Here is a 20,951-nt window from a genome sequence, read left to right as displayed (position 1 = left end):
AAGATCTTCCCCAGGATAGAAGTCAGGCTAATGGGCCTGTAGTTAGCTAGATCCACTCTCCTCCCTTTCTTGAAGATCGGCACCACATTGGCCTTCTTCCGGTCTTCGGGCACTACACCAGAGCACCAGGAGTTTTCAAAGATTGCTCATTGTTCTGTGTGACCCATCCTGAGCTGCAGGTAAGTTCCACTCATTACTTTGCCTCCTGGGACGTTCTGCATCAGGCATATGCCCCATGTGGAACAACAGACAATGTGTCCCCCTTAACTGGGGATTTCCCAGCTTCCTCCTTGCCCTGCACTTCTTTGCCAGGACCCACAACAACACATGCTTCATACAGCACAGGTCAGCACATCTCCCATGGTGGAGGTATGGGGTGGCATGGAAGCTGAGGAATTCCTGGTACCCTGTGCCTCCATGCTGGGACCTATGCCAGGTCTCATGCCAACCCATACTTTACTCAGAGGCATTGGTTCATTGCGGGTCCCAGTGTGGATGCACATAGAGCCCAGGATTTCTCCAGTTCCTGTGGATCCACACCCAGACCCATGTGGACTTTCCCTGATTATGGAAATGTGCCCAGGAGATCCTGGGGTTGGTCTTCATTAGCAGGGAACTCTGACTTTCCAAATCTAGAGAGGGCCCCCAAGATTCTCTGGGGCACTTCTGTCTAAGCAGCAAAAGCTGGACAGGTGGCCTGGGGCCTTGAGGCCGGCTGACTTGAAGGTGTCCAGTCTCTCAAGGTGTTCCTTCACAAGGTCATCACTGATGGAGGGCAGGGAATCTCCCTCACCTAGGCATCCCTGTCTCGTAATGGGCATGGGTGTCCCATGGGACTGATGAAAGACTGACGCAAAGTACCCATTTAATAGGTTGGCTTTTTCCTGGGTGTCGGTTGTCAGTTGTCCCATCTGTTTTAGCAGGGGTCCAATGTTGCCCTTGCTTTTCCTCTGGCTCCCCACATATCTGAAAAAGGACTTTTTATTATCTTAGATACTTGTAGCTAGTTGGAGTTTTATCGTAGCCTTGGCTTTCCTGGTTTGCTCCCTGCAGAACCAGACCAGTGCAGAATATTCCTCCTTGGAGGTGGATCCCGTCCTCCATCCAGATTGTCCTTATACAACTCATCCTTCTAACACAGAGTTCTATGAATATAGGGAACACTGTATAGACTGATAAATAGTACATAGACAGATATATAGAGAGAGGTCTTGGGTCCCAAAGAAAGCCTTTTGTGAATGAATTTCCCCAGTAGTTAATTTACATCTTTGTACAAAAAGCAGCCTAACTGAGGCTGAGTAACTGAGAAAATGAACATTTGAGACTCACAGTGGTTAAAAAATGAGGATTAAACTAATACAAGAAAGTTGCATACTTTATAAAGATGATGATGATTAAAACAAAATACTACCTTCACAGTTCTTTGTAGTTGAATTATATCTGAAGCCCTCTGCACATACACATTCATATTTTCCAGGTGTGTTCTGGCACTTGGCTGTTCCACAGATGTTTGGCCGTAACATACATTCATCCCTGTCTATAAATACAGAAGCAGTATTGAGAATATATTCTCTTAAGAAATTCTTTACTACCACCTGCTCCAAGACAAGGAGAAATAAGGCTGAAAATTCTGGTATGTCTTGTTAGGTTTGGCAAGCTGTCAGACCAGAGTTAATATTGTAAGTATTGTAATAGTGACTTCCTAAAGGATTTTTCATATTCATACTCTGTAAACTCTTCTCTCTAAGATACCTGATCCTTTTCCTTGGATCTATAGTACAATTTATGCTAGATGTGCACCAATACATTGATCCAATATAAAGAAAACTGGTTGTATTGGATAATGGCCTGGTGCGGCCGATCATTTGGCTAATAAGTACCCGTGCAGCCACAGCGCAGCACTCAAGCAGCAAGGAGTACAGCCGGCAGCATGGAGAGTTGTCTCCAGCTGGTAAGTCCGGTGTGGTGGAAAAGGAGGGAGGGAAAGGACATGAGGGGTGACAGATTAATGCCCCCATGGTGAGGAAGGGAGCAGGGGCAGACACTACCCCAGCCGGGGGAGGGGGGAAGCCAGAGCAATGGCTCATGGGAGGGGGGAGGTGGCTCCCGCCACTGCTTACACCCCAAGAGGGCATGGTGAGGGGGAGAGGCATGTGCCCCCCGGATCTCTGCGGGGTGAGGTGGGCTGCAGTCGGAGCTGTGTGGGGCTCTTCTCAGCCGGGGCTGGGCTCAGAGTGGGTGCTGGTGGCACTGGCAGGATGCTGCATCCACCACAAATTTCACCACCGCTCCACTTGCAGCACCGCCACCACCAGCCACCAGGCACAGCCTTGGCTTAATGCCCCACCTCAACTGATGCGCTGGGAAGAGCTGGGGCTGTGCAGGGCAACTGGCAGTGGCAGCACTGCAAGCAGAGCAGTGGCAAAATTTGGGGTGGATGCAGCATCCTCCCGGAGCCACTGGCACCCACTATGAGCCTAGCTCCTGCCAAGAAGAGTGCAGCCCTGGATGCAGTCCGCCCTGCCCCACACAGATCCAGGGGGCACACTCTCCCATGCCCTCCTTTGTGCAAGCAGCAACAGAAGCTGCCTCCCCACCCACAAGCCATGGCTCCAGCCCCCCTCCCCCGCCGCCTGAGCAGTGCCTCTCCCTGCCCCTGCCCCCTCCCTCACCGTGAGGGGCATTGATCTGCCCCCCCATTCCCATTCCCTCCCCCCTCCCCTTCCACCACCACACCGGACTTAGCAGCTGGAGGCAGCTGTATCGGAAATCAGATTGGTATCAACCGACCTGCCTCCTTAAATATCAGCTATTGGCCCCAAAAATCTCTATCGGTGCACCCCTACTTTATGCAGTCTTCACTTACATCAGTAAATCCTTTTTCTATTGCTAGTGTCACGTAATCTTCTAGCTTCAAAAGGATAACATGTTTGACAAGGTCTCATCTAGAAAGGATTGCACAATCTAGCTCTAATGAATGAAATAATATGTATGAACAACCTCCCTTCAATAACAAATACAAACATCACTGGTCTGTATTAGTAAGACCCATATTTCAGCGGTATTCTGTCTGGATATAGTCCCTCATTCAGAACCACAACAAACTGTTAGACAACCATCTATTCAGCCTCCTCAAGAGAAGACTGAGAGGAGATCTGGTGGCCATCTATAAACTCACCAGGGGGGACCAGCGGAAAATAGGTGAGGCTCTGTTCCCCCGAGCACCACCTGGAATAACAAGGAATAGCAACCACAAATTGATTGAGAGCAGGTTCAGGAGACATTACTTTACAGTTAGGGCTGCCAGGCTCTGGAATGGGCTCCCAAGGGAGGTGGTGCTTTCCCCTACCTTGGGGGTCTTCAACAGGAGGTTGGATAGATATCTGGCTGGGGTATTATGATCCCAGCACTGATTCCTGCCCACAGCAGGGGGTCAGACTTGATGATTTTTTCCGGTCCCTTCTGACCCTAGAAACTCTGAAACTATGAAATTATAATGTCCCAACATGAACACTCTCTCAGTTGCCTGGAATTTCCCTGAAAACTGTATAACCACAAAGATATGCAAAAGATATGCAAAAAGATATGCAGACATGCAAAGAGAGTCCCAGTAAAAGACAGCCTGAAAACTTTGGCTTTTTGAGTTCTATGACAAAGTTATCTGTACCACTTAATACAGTTAAACAGAAAAGTTTTGAATTGTAATGAAAAGCAATTTTAAGAAGAGGCAAACTCTTTTCTTGCTAAAATAGTAACAAATGTTTCTGCATATTATAAGAATACATATATTTTACCTAAAATTTTATCCCAAACTAGGAAATTAAGGATATAGTCAATGGAAAAGACATTTGAGCTACACCTCTCCAAGTATTTATGGTGTTTCAAGGCAAAATAAGCCTCTTCCTTTAGAAACTGCGAGGGCTGTGCAAAATTTCAGCAGCCATTTCAGTGCCCAAAACACTGAATCCAAATTGAAATGGAAGGTGCCAAAAAAGCTCTGAAATGAATCAGAAGGCTCTAAAACATATCAGAAATGTTTCAGAGAATTTCGGAGTTTCAGAGCTAGGCTTGCAGGGAAACAAAAACTAAGCGGGAGGGGAAAACAGTGGGGAAGGGCTACTCTGACATTGACATCTAGCTCCCAGTTTGATTCCCAAGCTATTTGATCGCTTCCCCCAGCTCTTTCTGGGGAGATTCAGGTACTTGATCTGTGCACAGGGTTTCAGCAGGCTGCTGCTGTGGGCTAGAGCCAACAGCGGCCACTTGGCAGAGCCCGCAGTTGTGTACCAGGAAGACTGCAGTACTGCTGCTGGCCCCATCCTGCAACGGCAACCTGCTGAAACCCAGCACACAGAACAGGGGGCCCGCACCCCTGGGAAGAACTGGGGGAATAATCAGAGAGCTGGGGAATCAAACCAGGGGGTGGGAAAGCAAACTGGGGGCTGGGGGTCCCTGCAGCCCCAGATCTCTGTTTCCTGAAGAGCTAAGTCACCCCGCCATGTAACCTGGCAGGGACCAGTGAACTGCACCAGGGTCTCCTTGCTGTTGCTGCCCGCCCCCACGCAACCCCACATTGCTGGGGCAGCACGGGGTGGGCAGAGGCAGCAAGGAGACCCTCAGTGTGGATCTCTGCTCCCTGTGGAGCTGAGTCGTGCGGCAGGGACCAGCAGGTTTGCTAGCTGCTCTGCGCTGCTTCCCTGACCCACGACCCAGTGTAACAGGGATCAGAGATCTGGTGGGGTCTACTCTCCTGCACAGAGGGCAGCAGCCCTCCCCCAGATGAGCCACCCACATCCCCATCCTGTACCCTGCTCGGACCCTGCCATCCCTGTCCCCAAGCCCCACCTGGATAGGTAGGGCTGTGAGAAGCTTCCCTTGCAGCCCATTCGAAACAGATTCAGAGGAGATTCAGCAGAGCCAAATCTACAAAACAGATTCAGCCAAAACAAAACAGGACAGTGATCCAAAACACCAAAACAAATCACTGTCCTCCAAAACAGCCGAATCTGAAACCAAATCAAAATACAACCATTTTGCACAGCCCTAGAAACTGCACATAATTAATTCATTACTATTTTCCCTCCTAACTGAGAAGAATGTTAGCTGACCCCGATAGTCTAGAAACTTGGCCCAGGCTTGCTACGAAAGCTGCACACTGGACTCATTCTATTGTGTATTACTCAACCGCTGGGTTTTGTGAACTAGCTAACTCTTCTAGTTTAGCTAGAAAAACTTAGCTGGACCTATCAATGGGAATCAACTGTTACTAAAATGCTGAATGTGGTTCAATATGGAAGAGATAAATGGAAAGGGACACTAGAAAATTTAGGCAGGACTACATAGCTAATCTACAGTTTGCAGACTATTTATCATTCATGTGCTGATATTTGCAAGTGTTTCCTTTTACCTCTGCAGTCCTTCTTATTTGGAAGCATGTAATAACCATCTTCACAGAAACAGCGGTAGCTTCCACGCAAATTAATACATGTTTGGCTACACCCTCCGTTTATATTTTCTCGATCTTGACATTCATCTATATCTAGAAGGAATATAAAAAACAAAACACTAAAGCTTAATCTAGGAGAGGTTATTTGCTGGCTTATGTATTTAATAACATACTTCTGGTAAACAATGCTTCAGTTTAGTTATTAGAACAATAGTTCTCACAACTGTCAGAGTAGGGAGCATACCTCCTTCACATCTCTCTCCTTGCCATCCTGGCTTACAAACACAGGTGTATGCAGCTTTCCCATCTATGCATTTTGTGTATCCATTTTCATTGCATGGTAGAGGGGTACATTGATTTGAAATTTCTGTGGTATGATTGAAAAAAAAATAAAACAGCTTATTTTTTTAAGGTGCTTTCCCTAATCTTGCTTCTTTCTCAACAAAACTACTGAAGACAGAAAAAGCTTGATACAAACATCCATATATCAATGTCCTTGGGCAAGTCACCTCAACAGTAACAAGACTCTCCCTCCTCCTGCAACTAATCCAAAACAGTATTATTTGTTATGTATCTGTAACATTTTGCCTCCATCAAAGCAAAACTATTGTGAGACAAATGGTTCAAGAAACTGTTACACAAAACTTCTTGCTACTTAGTGTATCTACATTTGTAATAATGGCAGGATAGAACTAAATGATAGCTTTATAGTGTTGTTTTTAAGTCACAAAAAATGGTTTCAGTTCAGTTCTTATTGGACCACTGTCTAAATCACTGATTACCACCCCAAATATATCAGCATGAGTCTTGGCAGAAAGACTAAAGGTCAAAAGGCACAAAGACCAATTTCTCTTGTCATGCTAGATACGGCACATTTATAGGGAGACTTGCATCCCTATTGCCTGTGCCATGGATAGAAGAAGCACTTGATTTTATGTTGCTGTGCTAGAATGCAAAGAGAGGCTTCATTTCCTCCACTCATTCTTAATGTTTTATTTTTGCTCGTGAAAACTGCCTTTGGCAGAGTACTGGGATCTAAAGTGCCATGTTTTTCCAAAGGTGAAAAAATCTGCTGTGTATTTTTCAGCCTTTTGCATGTACACATGCTCTGATAAACTAGGAGAATTCTCCTTGGCTTGTTCTCCCGGTAGAAAAACTTTCCTAGAGATGCCTGAACAGACATCTTCAGGCCCTTGAATGCTGAGCCCCTGAAGAGCAGAGTTTGCGATGCTAATTTTGTACAGCAGGGGGGTCCTTGTGCACACATCTCAGAGTGCTCTACGAACTCCCTCAGTCTGTCTGGAGACAGACTGCAGCACTGCTTGGGCAGCCCTGATTTGATGCCCCAGACTGCTCAGAGTTAGCCTGTCTCCCTGCAGCACAGTGCAGGATTGTAAGGAGCCCATTTTCTGCTCCCTATTTGGCTAGTGTAGTAGAATCCAACCAGAGCAACACACACTGTTTGTGGGGAAGGGAGAAGCAAAGCACCTAGGATGCTGGAGAACTCTGTTGCATCTCCTCTTGGAAGGGTAAGTTGTACAGACATTCACTCTCCTAGGAGAAACTGTCCTGGGAGTAATTTAAGACTGGTTCTACCCAGATTATGGATAGGTTGTGGATAAATAAAGAAAGGTTCACTGCTACTGCTCCCCAATCACCACCAACTGCTCCCTAATAACTGCTCATGACAGCAGCCCAGATAGCAATTCGAAAGATCTTGCCAGCCTGCAGGGGAAGGAGAAGAACTATTGAGTTTGTTACAGTATCTTCATCCCCAGCACAAATCATCATGGATCACAACAAATCTTTCAAACCATGTATTTCCTTATCACCTGACTTAGCAGATGCTCTCAGAAATAGGGGAAATACCCTGGCTAAAACAAGGGCTATGCTGATTTCAAGTAGGTTCACCAAGGGATGGAAACCAAAGTCCTGAGGTAAGCAGGGAAGTAGGTGACCTGGAGTAAGCACAAACAGGAGCAACAGGGGAGGCCTTTTCATTCTTCCTGAGAAAGCAGGGCAACCAGCTAGTTATCTCAGGGGTCTGTACCTGAATGCACGGAGCCTGGGAAAGAAGCAGGAAGAATTAGAAGTCCTTGTACAATCATGGAACTATGACATGACTGGAATAATAGAGACTTGATGGAATAGCTCATCTGACTGGAGCACTCATGGATTAGTATAAACTGTTCAGGAAAGACAGGCAGGAAAGAAGAGGAGGAAGAGTTGTGCTTTACGTAAAAGAGGCATATGATTGCTCAAAGATCCACTATAAAACTAGAGATAGGCCTGCTGAAACTCTCCAGGTTATGATCAGAAGGGAGAGCAACAAAGGTGATGGTGTGGTGGGTGCTCTAGACCACCAGATCAGGAGGATGAGGTGGATGAGGCTTTCTTCAAACAGCTATTGGAAGTTTTCCCAATCACAGGCCCTGGTTTTCATGAGGGACTTCAATCACTCTGACATCTGCTAGAAGGACAATACAGCAGTCCATAGGCAAACCAGGAAGATTCTGGAGAGTGTCGGGGACCACTTCCTGGTGCAGATGTTGAAAGAAGAGCTATGTTTGTCTTGGCTTGCTGCTCCCCGCCACTTTTGATCCAATTTTCAGTTAAAATTCATTACCATTGTCTATTGACAAGTTTTTGGTTGCAGGGAGTGGGGGAGCAGAATAATCAAATTGCAGCCTCACTCAACAACAGAAGCCTGACTGAATTTTAGACACTTAATTCCTGTATAAGTCTGGCCTTTAAAAAACTATTGAAAACGTTACCGCTTCTCCTTTATTTTTATTTTTCCCCCATGGGCATTCAGCAGTAACAACTTTGTTTTCAATTTGGGTTACTTTGGGAGGTGGATCAACTTACTACTGTTAATCTTCTCTAGAAGTCAGTAATATAACATATTCATGCAGGTCTGCAAAGTCCTTCCTCCTACCCATCCTGGAACCCTCAGTGAGGGTAAAAAAGAAAGTCCATTTTAATTTGCAACTGCAGGCAGGTTGGCACCATGATCTGGAAAATGTGTTCATCTATGTAGTGAAATTACTCAGGATTCTGTTTTACCTTTGTTTGCATTCAAGGACAATAAAAAGGACAGACGTTTAGGGACAAATACATATATTTACAGGCTGAAAGCACTTTCAACATGTCACAGCAATGAAAGTTAACTATGGAGGGTAACATGCTTAAAAAAGGCATATGACACAGACTGCTTCCTATTAATTTGTTAGAAAGGATGCATTTTCATGTTGAATTAATTGATCAAACATACTGAATGAATAACTACGTGGTTATGCAACATTAGGTAGATGTAAGTTTGTTACAAAGTATAAAATCCCTGAGGCCAATGACCTCATCTTCTAGCAAATATTTGAATTCTTCATCCTTAAAAGATTGCTTCACTGTGAGCCAGACTGACCACGGCACTTCTAAAACTGTGTAAAAGAAAGGGGCACAATCCCTTTATTTGACTGAACAGAACCTTTTCGGACCGTGACTCTGGGCACAGGAGGTCAGGAGCAACTTGGGCATGAACTGAGTGAGCTAATATAAGTGAAGGAATGGGCTGCAATGGGCAGATGCCTCTATAGTTCTGGAGGAATTTCATGCCCCATTTCCTTTCCAGCACTGCTCCTAGAATTGAACTTCTTAGTCAGTGTTAACAGTAAAGCTCTTAATTTACTAGTAAAATATAATGTTGTAATTTGCTTTCTAATTGCATTAGATGAGTCAAAACACTATTTTTTTTTCTTGCTAGGTGAACTTTTATAGAGGTGATATGTAAGCTTAAACTTGATTCAGAACCCCAGAGTGATGCACAGTGGCCATGTCTATATGTTGCATTTACACTGGCTTAAATTTACAGTAAATTACTGTGCAGTAAGCAGGAATAGGCCAGCATCTACATGTACAGGTGTTAAAGCACATTAAAGCTGATGCAGGTATCAAATTTATGCTCATGTCAGCATCAGTTGCCATATTTACTGCGTAGTATAAGCGTTCGTGTGAGTTGCCATATTTACTGCATAGTACAGGTGTTCCGGTGTAGACACATGCCTGTACTGCACAGTAATTTCAGTTACTGCGCAGTAAATGCACACACGTAGACACACCCAGTCTTGGTGCTGGGTGAGAAACATATAACAACAGTTCTTACCAGTGATACAAGTCCTCAGGTCACTTGAAGAACCTGGAGACATCACAGAAATGCTTGCGATCCCTAGTCGGGGGTAGGTGAGGCAGCCTGTAAATACAAACCCCATGCACAATTTGCTTATGCTCCAAACATCCATTTAGAATGAAATTAGAACAGTTTAACCTTGGCATCTTCAAAGAGTCTGTTCTCCTGGATGGAACTAGAAAACCTGTTTGGTCAAATTAAGGACACCTGATCTCACACTCCACGTTCTGAATAACTCAGTCAGGACCTAAGGATAGAGAGGTACTAGTGAGTTAATATGCGTCATAATCAAAATGGGAAAAGATTCCTCATACCACTACTACTGTTAAAAAACAATAATACGCAAATGAGAAGAAAGCTACGAGAACTCTACAAACTATAGAGAATGGGGGGAGCGGTACTTACGTATATATTTGGGGTAAAAGTATTCCTGTAGGAAAAAAATATGAGAAATATCAGAAAAAGTTAACATAACCAACAGTAAATATACAGGTAACTTATTTTATTGTAATGTTGTTTGTCATTTCATTGTAAGAGAAACTAAGAGAAAAGTCCATAACTTACCTCTTACTATATATAAAAATACACTAGAAATTTTCAAGAAAACTTATTTATAAGTTAAAACACAGGTTTTTTATTAAACAAGATTCCAAGTTACTAAAGGATGAGAGGCAGAGGAAAATCAGGCCAGTACTTCCTCTTTAATTCTGTTCTTCACAGGAAAAAAATTAGGCTTTGGCAATGTCCTTGCAGGGAAATCCTTTTAAAGCCCTTCAGGTTGAACAGGTTGCCTAGATTTTGAAAATTTTTCCCTTGAATAGTACGCAACAAATAAGAAAGGTATTAGAAATCTGGCTTTGAACATGTATATATTTCCATGTCAAATGACATGGAAATATGTTATCAGTCACTTATTTAAAAAATATTGATTCCCTTAAGTTGGGGTGGGCAATTATTTGGGCCCGGGGCCACATAGGGAGTTCTGATGAGTTGTCGTGAGCCAGGTCAGCACCTCTTCCCCTGACAGCCACCACAGCAACTCACCAAAACTCTCTATGTGAGGTGGAGCTGCAAGGCAAGTGAGGAGCAGTGTTCAGGAGCAAGATGCATGGGCAAGGCTGGGATCACAGGGTGGGGTTGTGGGGCAGCTCCTGCCCTGTGGGTGGTATATGCAGGTGTGGAAAGGGGGTTGTGTGTGTATGGGGGGAGGAGGCTTGCCTGGGTGCTAGGTTCCAGGAGCCAGCCAGAGGTGAGGGGAGGGAGGAGGAAGCAAGGGACGCATGAAGCAGAACTCACCCGGGCGTTGTGGTCCACAGCTGTCCCTGCAGCTCTCTGTGTGGGGCCAAGCCCTGCCTGGGGCAGTCCAGGCTGCACTCCAGCCCATGCCCACCAGCCTGGCTCCAGCACACACAGCTTGGCACATGCAGCTTACCAACAGGGCTGCTCCCAGTGCAGCTCCAGCAGCCAGGTGCTGCTCTGCTCCCCTTTACTCCAGTGGTGGCTCCTGCTCCTGCTCCTTCTGCACTGTTCTGGGCTGGGAAGAGGCTTCAGCCGGGTGGCTCCTGCCCCAGCACATGGGGTTCCAGCTCCAGCTCCCAGCTGTCTTTCACCCACTCACTGGGCAAACAAAATGGGTGTAAGGCAGCTGGGATCTGCCACTGGAGGCAAGGGGTGTGGAACAGCACCTGGGCAGCTGCAGACGCACCAGAAGCAGCCCCGCTGGTAAGCTGTGTACACTGGCCAGGGCAGGGACAGCAGGCACCATCTGCCAGGGTAGGGCTCAGCCCCAGGTAAAGCACCACAGGGGCAGCCATGGACCATATCCAATGAATTGGCAGTCCAGATCCAGCCCCCGCACTGCATTTTGCCCACCCATGCCTTATGAAGATGTGTCTAATTTCAATGTGCACATCCTTAATAATCAATATGGCCAAATGTGCTGCACTATATGAAAAGCACTGTATGTAAACAATTTACAGGTTATATTGAACCACAAATATGAATGGATTTTCTCTCGTCTACTTTGTAATAAACAACTGATTTAAATTAATTCAAAACATAGATCTAAAGAGCAAAGTGCATGAGTACTCTCATACCTAGAAGAAAGCCCCTCAGCAAAGGTGCCTAGTATCTTTATCAAGACAGCTGTGTTGCAATGTGCTGTCCATATAAAAATTCTCAGTGAAGCCAATGGGTGTTCCACCCGAATGCTTGCAAAACGATGGCCTAAAACTCATGCTTTTTTTTTAAATCCAAAGGACATGCACTCAGCCATCCTACGTGCTTGTAGTCTGTCTTCCCTAATAACATGCATTGTGCCTACACATTGTGCTGCCTGGCTGTACGTGAGAGAATTTTGCCCTTGGCTCTCTGTCTGTATCGTATTTTTAGCCCTATTGTATAAAAACCTTGTGCAATTCCAGGGATTTCTCTCCCTCTGCAAAAGATTTTTTCTCCATCATGCAGATACTCATGAAATTCTTACCGTTTCAGGATCATTTTCAAAGATTTCACGGGCTTCTTCTTTATTGCATAGTTCTTCAACACATTCTCTTTCTAAATTTCCCTTCTTACTTTCTTCCATAAAAGAATTTGCTCTGCGTTTCCTAACCAGGTATTCTGAGGCATGCTGCTGAGACAAAACTTGATAAAAACAAACATTTCTTTCTTTTTATGGTGTAACAGCTAAACACTTTTATAATGTGAAGATTAACTTCAAGTGAGCATCTAAACCAAAAGCCAGAATTAAACTGTGGCTGTGATGTGGGCATGTACAAATATGCAGACAGTGTTGGAGAAAAGAAAGATGCTTCAAAATTGTTTTGTCTGTGTGGTGCCTGGGTTGGTTTCCCACAACAAAAAAAATTCTTATTGACATCCAAGTAATTATGTGCTTACAAAGCTGTGCCAGAAGCATAATTTGTATGTAATCTATAAGGAAAATAAACTGATAAACTGAAACCTCAAAGTGGGAATGATTTGTTTTAATTATACAGTAGTAAGCGTTTTCTGTGTACCTCTTTTATGTGAGGCCAAGAGGGGTTTTCATTTTATTTTTTATAAGGCTAGATGCCAGCAAATACTTTTAACCAAACTAAATGTTCCTTTATATTTTGGAACAACTTTGTATACATGGCAAAATCTCACACCTACAGTTTGGCTTGGAAATGCTTGGGTTAGTATTGCAGGAAGTAGCATATGGCCCTGTATAAATGTAGAACACATATACACCATAGACATTGTGGAGTTGCAGTGCTGTGTGTGTATTGCTATTTACTTTTTGCACATATGTGTTGCTATCCCCACTGATTGTTAAGCATATTGTACTATTAGGACCCAACCTAATGTTGGAAGATTCCTGTATACTTTAATGAGCTTGGACAGACCACATCTAAATTTGACTGGGATTTTGTTGACTGTTTTTGGTTTCAGTTTTGCTGCTGCTACTGTTTTGGTTTGGCTGGTTTGTTTGTTTTTTGTTTTGGTTACTTCTAGTCAACAAGGAGGTAATGGATTAGCATAGCTGGAAAAAGTCCAAGGCATAAGGTTGGGGGGCAAAGCCTGATCCATGTTAGCTACTGGGCACCAAAATGTAATGTAATAGAAAGGCACCTGCCTTACGTTAATAAGCATTTGCACGATTTAACCTATCAGATTAACATGGCTTTGTGAGGGTCATGACATTTGCAGACAAGCTGCTTATGAATACTCATCACTAACCTAGGATGCTATGCTGTGATCATCAGTTCCAGCAGACATGCTTTATGCTCACAAGCAAGATTGTATTGATTAACTGAAATCTTGATCCACTGGGGTACAAAGACCAGCAATAACATGCTAGAGTAGACAGTCCCATAGGTCCATGTGTTGATAAATAGATTAATGGAAGGAAGTAATACAGCTCATTAGGGAGAGTGGCTGTAGTGGTCTGTTCTCCTGCATACCTTCCCACTGGAACATCATTTGTTAGGGGTGCACCAATAAACATTTTGGGGCCAATACCAATGGCCGATTATTAATGAGCCATATCTGCCAATACCAATCCGATTGCCAATATGCAAGCCGGCAGCTTAGAGAGCAGCATCCAGCTGGTAAGTCTGTGGGGAGGAAGGGGCAGGGGGGAGGTAAGGGCATAGGGGGTGCAGAGTGAGGTTCCTATGGTGAGGGAGGGAGTGGGGCTGACGCTGGTGCAGGTGCTGGTACAGTCGGGGGGGGCAGGGCACAGGACAGAGCCACAGTCCATCCAGAGGGTGCAGGGGGAGAGGCTCCTGCCACTGCACACACTCTGGGGGAAGCCTGGATGGTATGTGCCCCCTGGATCTGTGGGCTGATTAGGGTGGGCTGCTGCTGTGCACTCAGGGCCCCTTTCTGGAAGCGGGGCTGGGCCTGGGCTATACTCAGGGGAAGCAGGGGCCGGGCAGGCAGCAGCAGCACTGGGAGGAGAGGCTCCGGGGGGGGGCGCTACAGCCACCCCAAAATTCACTGTAGCTGCCCTCCCAGGGTTGCCACTGCCCACCCCAAGCACAGCCCAGGTCCAGCCCCCCTGCCAGGAAAAGGCTGGCACAGACCCTGCCCAAAGTGCACAGCAGCAGCCTGCCCTCACCCTGCACACAGATCTGGGGTCCACATGCCCCCCATGCCTCCACTGGGGATGCATGCAGCAGTGGGAGTCCCCCCCCACCCTGCATTCCCTGGACAAGCCATGGCTCCCCACCCTGGCTGTGCAGTGCCTGCCCCTACCCCAGCCCCACTCCCTCCCTCACCGTGGGGGCCTCAAAATGCCCCCCCATGCCCCTTCCCCACCACAGACTTACCAGCCGGATGATGCTGTCCATGCTTCTAGGCTGAGCTCCTGGCCGCATGCATGCTGCAGCTGAATATGCATGCAGCATTTATGGGCAATACTATTGGCCACATGAGCCAAAAAAGCCAACTGCCAGTAACATCAATTTTCCTTTTATCAGTGCTGATATGAATCCGATATGGACCAACATATCAGTGCACCGCTTTCATTTGTCCTTTGCTAGTGATTGCTCTCTGGTGGCAGGAGCAACTAACCCCTGTATGCTTCAAACTATGTTAAGGCCAGTCTATTAAATGATCAGGAATTCATGGATGCAACTGGCTGGCTTTGTACAGCAACAAAACTGAATATCAAATACAGACAGCCTCCATGACATACATCTAATTTTCTATGATAGGCTTGTTAGGGTATAAGCACAGGGTTACATTGTAAACTAATGCCATCAGCTATCACATCACCATACTGTAGCACAGGGTGCGCAAAGTACAGCCCACAGGCAGGATCAGGCCAGTGGCAAATTCCATTTCCCAGCAGCCCTTGCTCAAGTCACTGTAGCTGGTTTCCATGGAGATCCCAGCAACAGCAATGTGACAGTATGGGGCCAGGTTTCCATGGCGACCAGCCCCAGCAGCACTGGCAGGATGCGCGACTAGGCAGGGAGCTGCTCTGGAGCTGGGGCCTTGCAGCAGTCACAGCATGGTCTGGAGCTTGGGCAGACCCGTCTGCAGCACTGCACACCACCTGCACCACACATGCAGGCATTCCCCATGGTGCTAATTTTGACACCAGAGATCCCAATGTCAAGAAACCCACACCTAAAAAAAGCAGGGCAGTGCACATGTCAGCAGCATGTGCCACTGGAAACCTGGAACCTGGATGGTCGGAGCCACACTCTGGCTGCCAGTCTGACTCCCTGCTGCCGGATCACCACAGCTGCAGCCCCTGGAGACCCCCCACAAAGACCATAGGTAAGGCTGCTAAGGCCAGCCCAGGTGCTGGCCCCAAGCCTCCCCAACCCACCTGAAGAAATGTGCTATGCACCTGAACATGCGTACACAGGCATTCCCCAGGGACAAGTAGTAGCAGCACATAGCGTGCCACTGCTGTTTGTACCTGGGAAAACGCACATTCCCACTCATGGGGACATGCCCCTGGAGTCTTGGTTGGGGTTTTGTACAACCTAGGCTGAAGCCTATATAGCTAGGGCTATGCAAAACCATTGATACCCAAGCCGGCTAGGGTAAAATTAACATGTGTATATGTCAACATATGCTGAAAAATCTTAAGACCTGTGATCTGATATAGTGATTCTTTACCCTGTGTACTCAAAACATGTAGGAAATTGACTCCAAAGGCATAGATTTCTGAAGGTGCCAAAGACCATTTTCTCCTTTTATACTCTGCCTTTTGGAAAATGAAAATTCTCTGCTTGGTCATGTAATTCACCACATATATGAAGAAAATTCTGGATGTGGTAGAAGGGAATGGACTCTTTTAAGTTTTTCTCAGTCCTAATCAAAGACAACCACTTAAGTCATACCTAAGGAGACTGGTGTGGCATCTTTACATTGTGAGGGACAAAAGGTAGCTTAAAGCTCTAGTCTTGTTGATAAAACTTTATAAGATAAGAGTAACAAATGCAGGGCTTTAAAAAAATTCCACACTGGTGAATATCCCAAGTCTTCAATTTCCAGTAAGTCTAGTTGGTAGCTAGTTATCATTAAATGCTTGTTAAGTGTGTATTCTTGAGAATGTGGCAATCACATGAAGTGATCTGAATCTCTCTCTTTTTTAATACAATGGGGGGAGCTAAATAAGGAAATGACTCCCCACTTCAGATAACCAGTTCAGTCTTAAAATCCCATGAATTTTCAGGGCTAAAACAAAATCTTGCTTCACTTGTAACTTCCATGTTTTTCTATTATGTTGAAGTTAGTGCAAGAAATGTTTTGGTCTGTTTGGTGAACTGCTGGTCTTTGTTTACACAGATCCTGCTGTACTCTACAAAAATCTCTTATCTATACTGCTGCCTGTATGATTACTGGAACTTGAATGAACTTTTAACTCTCAAATCATTAGTCAACCCTTCAGCAAACATAAGCGGCTGGATATCAGTATAGCTGAAGGCCAATGAAAACCTCACAATTAATTTCAATAGGCACTGGATGAGCCGTTAATTATATTATGATTATTTACCAAGTAGCTATGTAATTCTTTTGCAAGAAATAAAGCCACAGATTCCCTTGTACAACCTAAGCACTTAAAAAACTACTCTGGTGTCGCAGATCAGTCATAAACCTGGCTTAACAGAACTGGTTAAGCAGAGTTTATAGTTACTTTATGGAGCAAACTCTAAAAAATGTAAATGACACAGTACTGTGCTACAAACTTGAAACCATCCATGGATATAGCTGCTATATAGCAGCTAACTTCCTAGATCCTCAACTCAGAGTTTTCTGAAACTCTCAGTTAATCCCAACAGTTTCCAGTGGGACTCTACATGCAAAAGTTATCTCAAATTGCAGGCAGGTGAAAAGTAAATCATTTAATTTCTTCTATTTAGTTCTTCCCTCAGGTGAGGTGATGCAAAAAGGTCCATGTTTTTACCTCTTTGTGAGCATGTTTTGAAAGTGGAATTTAGGTCCTGACTTTTGAAAATATGTTCCACGTGTCTCAGAGAAACAGCAAAGACCTTTTTGTTTAATGGGTACTTCTATGTACTTTTTGCTTAGTTCTCATATTGAGCTTTTTGTTGTCAAGCTCAACATAATAAAGATGCAGTCTAATGCCCCTGTACTGTAATAGTGTCTGGGAGATGATACCCAGGATCTCAACTGGACTCCAGTGATATTGCTGAAACTCTAATCGGGAATCTGTGGATCTCAGTCTAGGACAGAGAGCTTTTAAGGCACATATACTTGAAAACCACACTGTGATTCACAGGCATTAGAGACATGAATTAATTCTGGTATTGCCTAACTTCTGCATACTTTGGAACGCAGCCTTGATGTGCTCACTATCTCTTTTTTTTTAGATAAATTAATCAACACTGAGTGAATACAAGGAACTTAGAAGTTCCTGTTTAACCCTTCATATAATAATAAAAGCACTAGAGCTGCAGTGCTCAAACTCTGGCCTGTCAGCCAAATGTGACCAACACAGGCATCACATCTGGCCCACCAGAGTCCCCATGGGTCAGGAAATTTGGTGGCAAATTCTCCCCCCTGCCAAATTCTCAATCCCTAAGCCTCTCAGCCTGGTTAAAGACAGGCCACACCATGCCCCCTTCTCCAGCAGGACTGGGTTAAGACTGGGCTATGCCCCATTCTCCTCCCCACACTGCAGGGTGAGAATTGCTCCCTTCTCCCCTGGAGACAAGTCACTTCCTTTTCCCCCTGCAGGGCTGGGTCAAGCTCCCTTCCTCCCCACCTGAGGCAAATCAAGTCCACCACATCACCACAAGGGCCAGGTGAAGCTCCCTTAACCCCCTGCAGGGCTGGGTTCAGGCCAGGCTGACCCTTACCCTCCACTGGCCTGTGGTCAGACCAGGCACTGCCCATCCGGCCTATCAGGGAAAAATATTGAGCATCACTGAACTAAGGGGTTCTTGATTAAACTAAAAGGTAACACATTTAAGCTACATAATTACAAGAGTTTTTTAAGGGTTGCAACCATTTCAAAGTGATGCCCACTATTACAGACAAAAATAGTTTGGTTCAAAACAGATTCATCATTTACATGGATAAGAACAGCGGAACTGGTTACAATAAATACAATAATGTGTGTTTGTTTGTTTTTAAGGGATATCTATCCTCATGCTTCAAGGGCATAAATTAAGCACCAGCCACAAACTGTATGGAACTGTGTGTTTATTAGCCCTTTTTCTTAGCATCACTTGGCATGGTTAACTAGTCACGGCAACAGCTAGGATACAGGACTAGATGGAACAAAGGGGTCTGCACTGATTTGACAATTATTTTCAGATACAAATGTAAATGTTGATGGAAAACCGTGGCAGGAGAAATAATGAAGGGAAACCAAAAGAAACAAAAAAAAAAAAAAGAGGCATACAGACAGAGGAAAATGATGGCGGTTTTTCCATGATTTACACAAAAATAAGTTAGGAAATGAACTTTCATCCTACTTTACTGTCATTTTCACAGTCAGAAATCCTCTAGCATTTCAACTAAGGCTTAAATAGTAAACATTAGCTTTTCTTCTGCGGGTTTAATCATTAGTAAAACAGGTCAAAACCAGGCTTACATTCTTTGCAGCTCTTATTTTGCTACTGCCGCTAATTACTTCCCTTTCACCAAGTTGGCTGTTTCTAACACTGGACTCAGAATCACAAGTATAATTTTAAAATTCTGCCATTTCTTAAAACTCATTGGTGACAGCAAGTGCTCCTTATCTGTGCACATCCAGACCTCCAGGCCCAGCAAAAGACTCAGAGCTGAGCCTAGTGTTCAAAGAGATGACACCCATCTAACATTGATACCTCTTGAATATTTCTTTTCTTCCCCCCACATATAGGCAACCGGTAGGGGAATTACGGCGGGGGGGAGAGGGCCACATGAGCCCCCTGACAGGGCCATCCCTGCCGCCAATGCCACTGACGGCATCTGCGGGTGCTTGCCAGCCCCAGCCCTGCTGCCAGCTTCTGCGGGTGCCCCCCCAGACTCAGGAGGCACCAGTTGCCCATGCCCCCACAGTAGCTGTGTGGACACCAGGCACATCTTTTCATCTCTCCTCATCTCACTTTATGTCTGCAACCAGATTAGCAGTCATGATCCTACCCAGCTGGAAAGCATCACCTGAGTATGCAGCTTTGGACTGGTGCAGTTCAGTCAACCCTCAGACAATAACTGCTCAAATGAAGAAAATAAATGAGTAGTAAATCTGAAGCACCAACATCCAAGTGTTTTTATATAGTTTTGTTTTGTTTTGGGTTTTTTTATGGTCTCAAACTATTTAGATTCAAGGCAGCCCTCTACAGAGTCGAGGGCACCTCTCAGAAAAGACCATCCCTCCATTCTCGCTCCTTTTTTGGACTACAGAAAAAGAACAGAGTGATTCTTCTGTTGCAAAGAATTTGGAACAAAAAAAAATACATTAAAGCACTTGGATGTTGCCATTTGCAATTCTTTGGTCACAAGCCACCTTATCCTTCAGACTCCCGGTCTTGAACAAGGGGTGAAACTCAGTGACCTGTGTTGTAGAGGCAGTTCTAGTGCCAGGAGAGCACGTTTTAGCAGTTAAACCAGTGGTTCTCAACCTGTGTGGAATCAAGGCATCCCTCCAGAAATCTGAGACACCTTTTGATAGGCTCAATGCACCCCTCAGAAAATGCCAACTCTCGGTCTTACCCCTTTTCAGACCACAGAAAAATAAGAACATAAGAACTGTTGTTGACTGCATCAGACCACAGGTCAACTTTGCCCAGTGTAGTGTGTCACGCAGTGGCCCCAGCCCCAGACTCCTGTGTCACACAGTGGCCCAAGCGAAGCTGGCAGTATACCTGACCAGAAAGAAGGTTCTGGCTGGGAGGACTCCTGGGGACGGCAGGGCTGCGTTCATGTCCCTTGTGCACCCACATCTCTGGACAGAGCTTCACTGGGCAGCACCCCTGGGCTCCCTGGACTCATTCAAGGGCCAGTGGGTGCTGCCTGGTATGCCCTGCTCTTGTGCTTAAAGCCTGTGCCCTCATGCCCCTGGTTTCTCTATAGGTGCCCCCCAAAATCAATTGAGGTATGCCCAGTAGTTTCCCCCTGATACCAGAGTGTCCATGTGTGTCCCTGTATCTGTGTGTGTCCGTGTGTGTGTCCCTGCATCCATGTGTGCATCCTGTCTGTGTGTCAGTGTGTCCCTATGTCCATGTATGTGTCCCTGTGTGTCTGCCTGTGATTGTGTATCCCTGTGTGTCTGTATGCATCCCTGTCTCTATGCATGTGTCCATGTCCATGTGTATCCTTGTGTCCATGTGTGTGTCCTGTCTGTGTCTGTGACTGTGTATCCCTGTATATGTGTGTCTGTGTGAGTCCTGTCTGTGTGTGTCAGTGTGTCCATGTGTCTGTCTGTCTTGTCTGTCTGTGACTGTGCATCCCTGTGTGTCCCTGCCTCTATGCATGTGTCCCCCTCCCTGTGTGTGTCCCATGTCCATGTGTGTGCCCTTGTGTATGCTTGTGTGTGTCCCTGTCTCCGTGTGTGTGTCCCCGTGCCCATCTCTGTGTGCGTCTATATCCCTGCCTGTGTGTGCCCGTGGGCGTGCGTGTGCCCCTTGGGCCCCCAGCGGCCCTCGCCCCGGAGGCAGGGAGCGGAGCTGTCCCGTCCATGAGGCGGCCCGGGGGGGGACACCAGGCGGCGCTGCGAGCGCGGGGCTGCCACAGGCCCCCGGCCCCGGGGCCGCAGCCCCGCCCCCCCTTGTTTCCCCTCGGGGCGCGGGAGCGCGGCACTCACAGACGCGGGCCTCCGTGAGGGCCAGGAGGGCGAGCAAGCACCCGCCGCCCGCCAGCGGCCTC

The 20,951-nt window shown here is 45.9% G+C and overlaps 1 protein-coding gene across 1 annotated transcript in view; it reads right to left on the bottom strand.

Moving 5' to 3' along the window:
• Positions 1-20,951, bottom strand: part of PROS1 (protein S (alpha)) — a 65,451-nt gene that overhangs the window by 33,249 nt on the left and 11,251 nt on the right. The window contains exons 2-8 of the mRNA XM_019557091.1: positions 20,890-20,948; positions 12,115-12,272; positions 10,035-10,059; positions 9,606-9,692; positions 5,691-5,813; positions 5,408-5,539; positions 1,412-1,537 (exon numbers count right to left, since the gene is read on the bottom strand). Coding sequence (XP_019412636.1) covers positions 1,412-1,537; positions 5,408-5,539; positions 5,691-5,813; positions 9,606-9,692; positions 10,035-10,059; positions 12,115-12,272; positions 20,890-20,948 — 710 coding nt within the window. The remainder of the gene's footprint in view (positions 1-1,411; positions 1,538-5,407; positions 5,540-5,690; positions 5,814-9,605; positions 9,693-10,034; positions 10,060-12,114; positions 12,273-20,889; positions 20,949-20,951) is intronic.

This window comes from Crocodylus porosus, unplaced genomic scaffold, assembly GCF_001723895.1.
Source record: "Crocodylus porosus isolate Cpor-Errol unplaced genomic scaffold, CroPor_comp1, whole genome shotgun sequence".
NCBI classification, from domain to species: Eukaryota; Metazoa; Chordata; order Crocodylia; family Crocodylidae; genus Crocodylus; species Crocodylus porosus.
The sequence above is the reverse complement of the archived record's forward strand: the minus strand, read 5'-3'. Positions and strand labels throughout refer to the sequence as shown.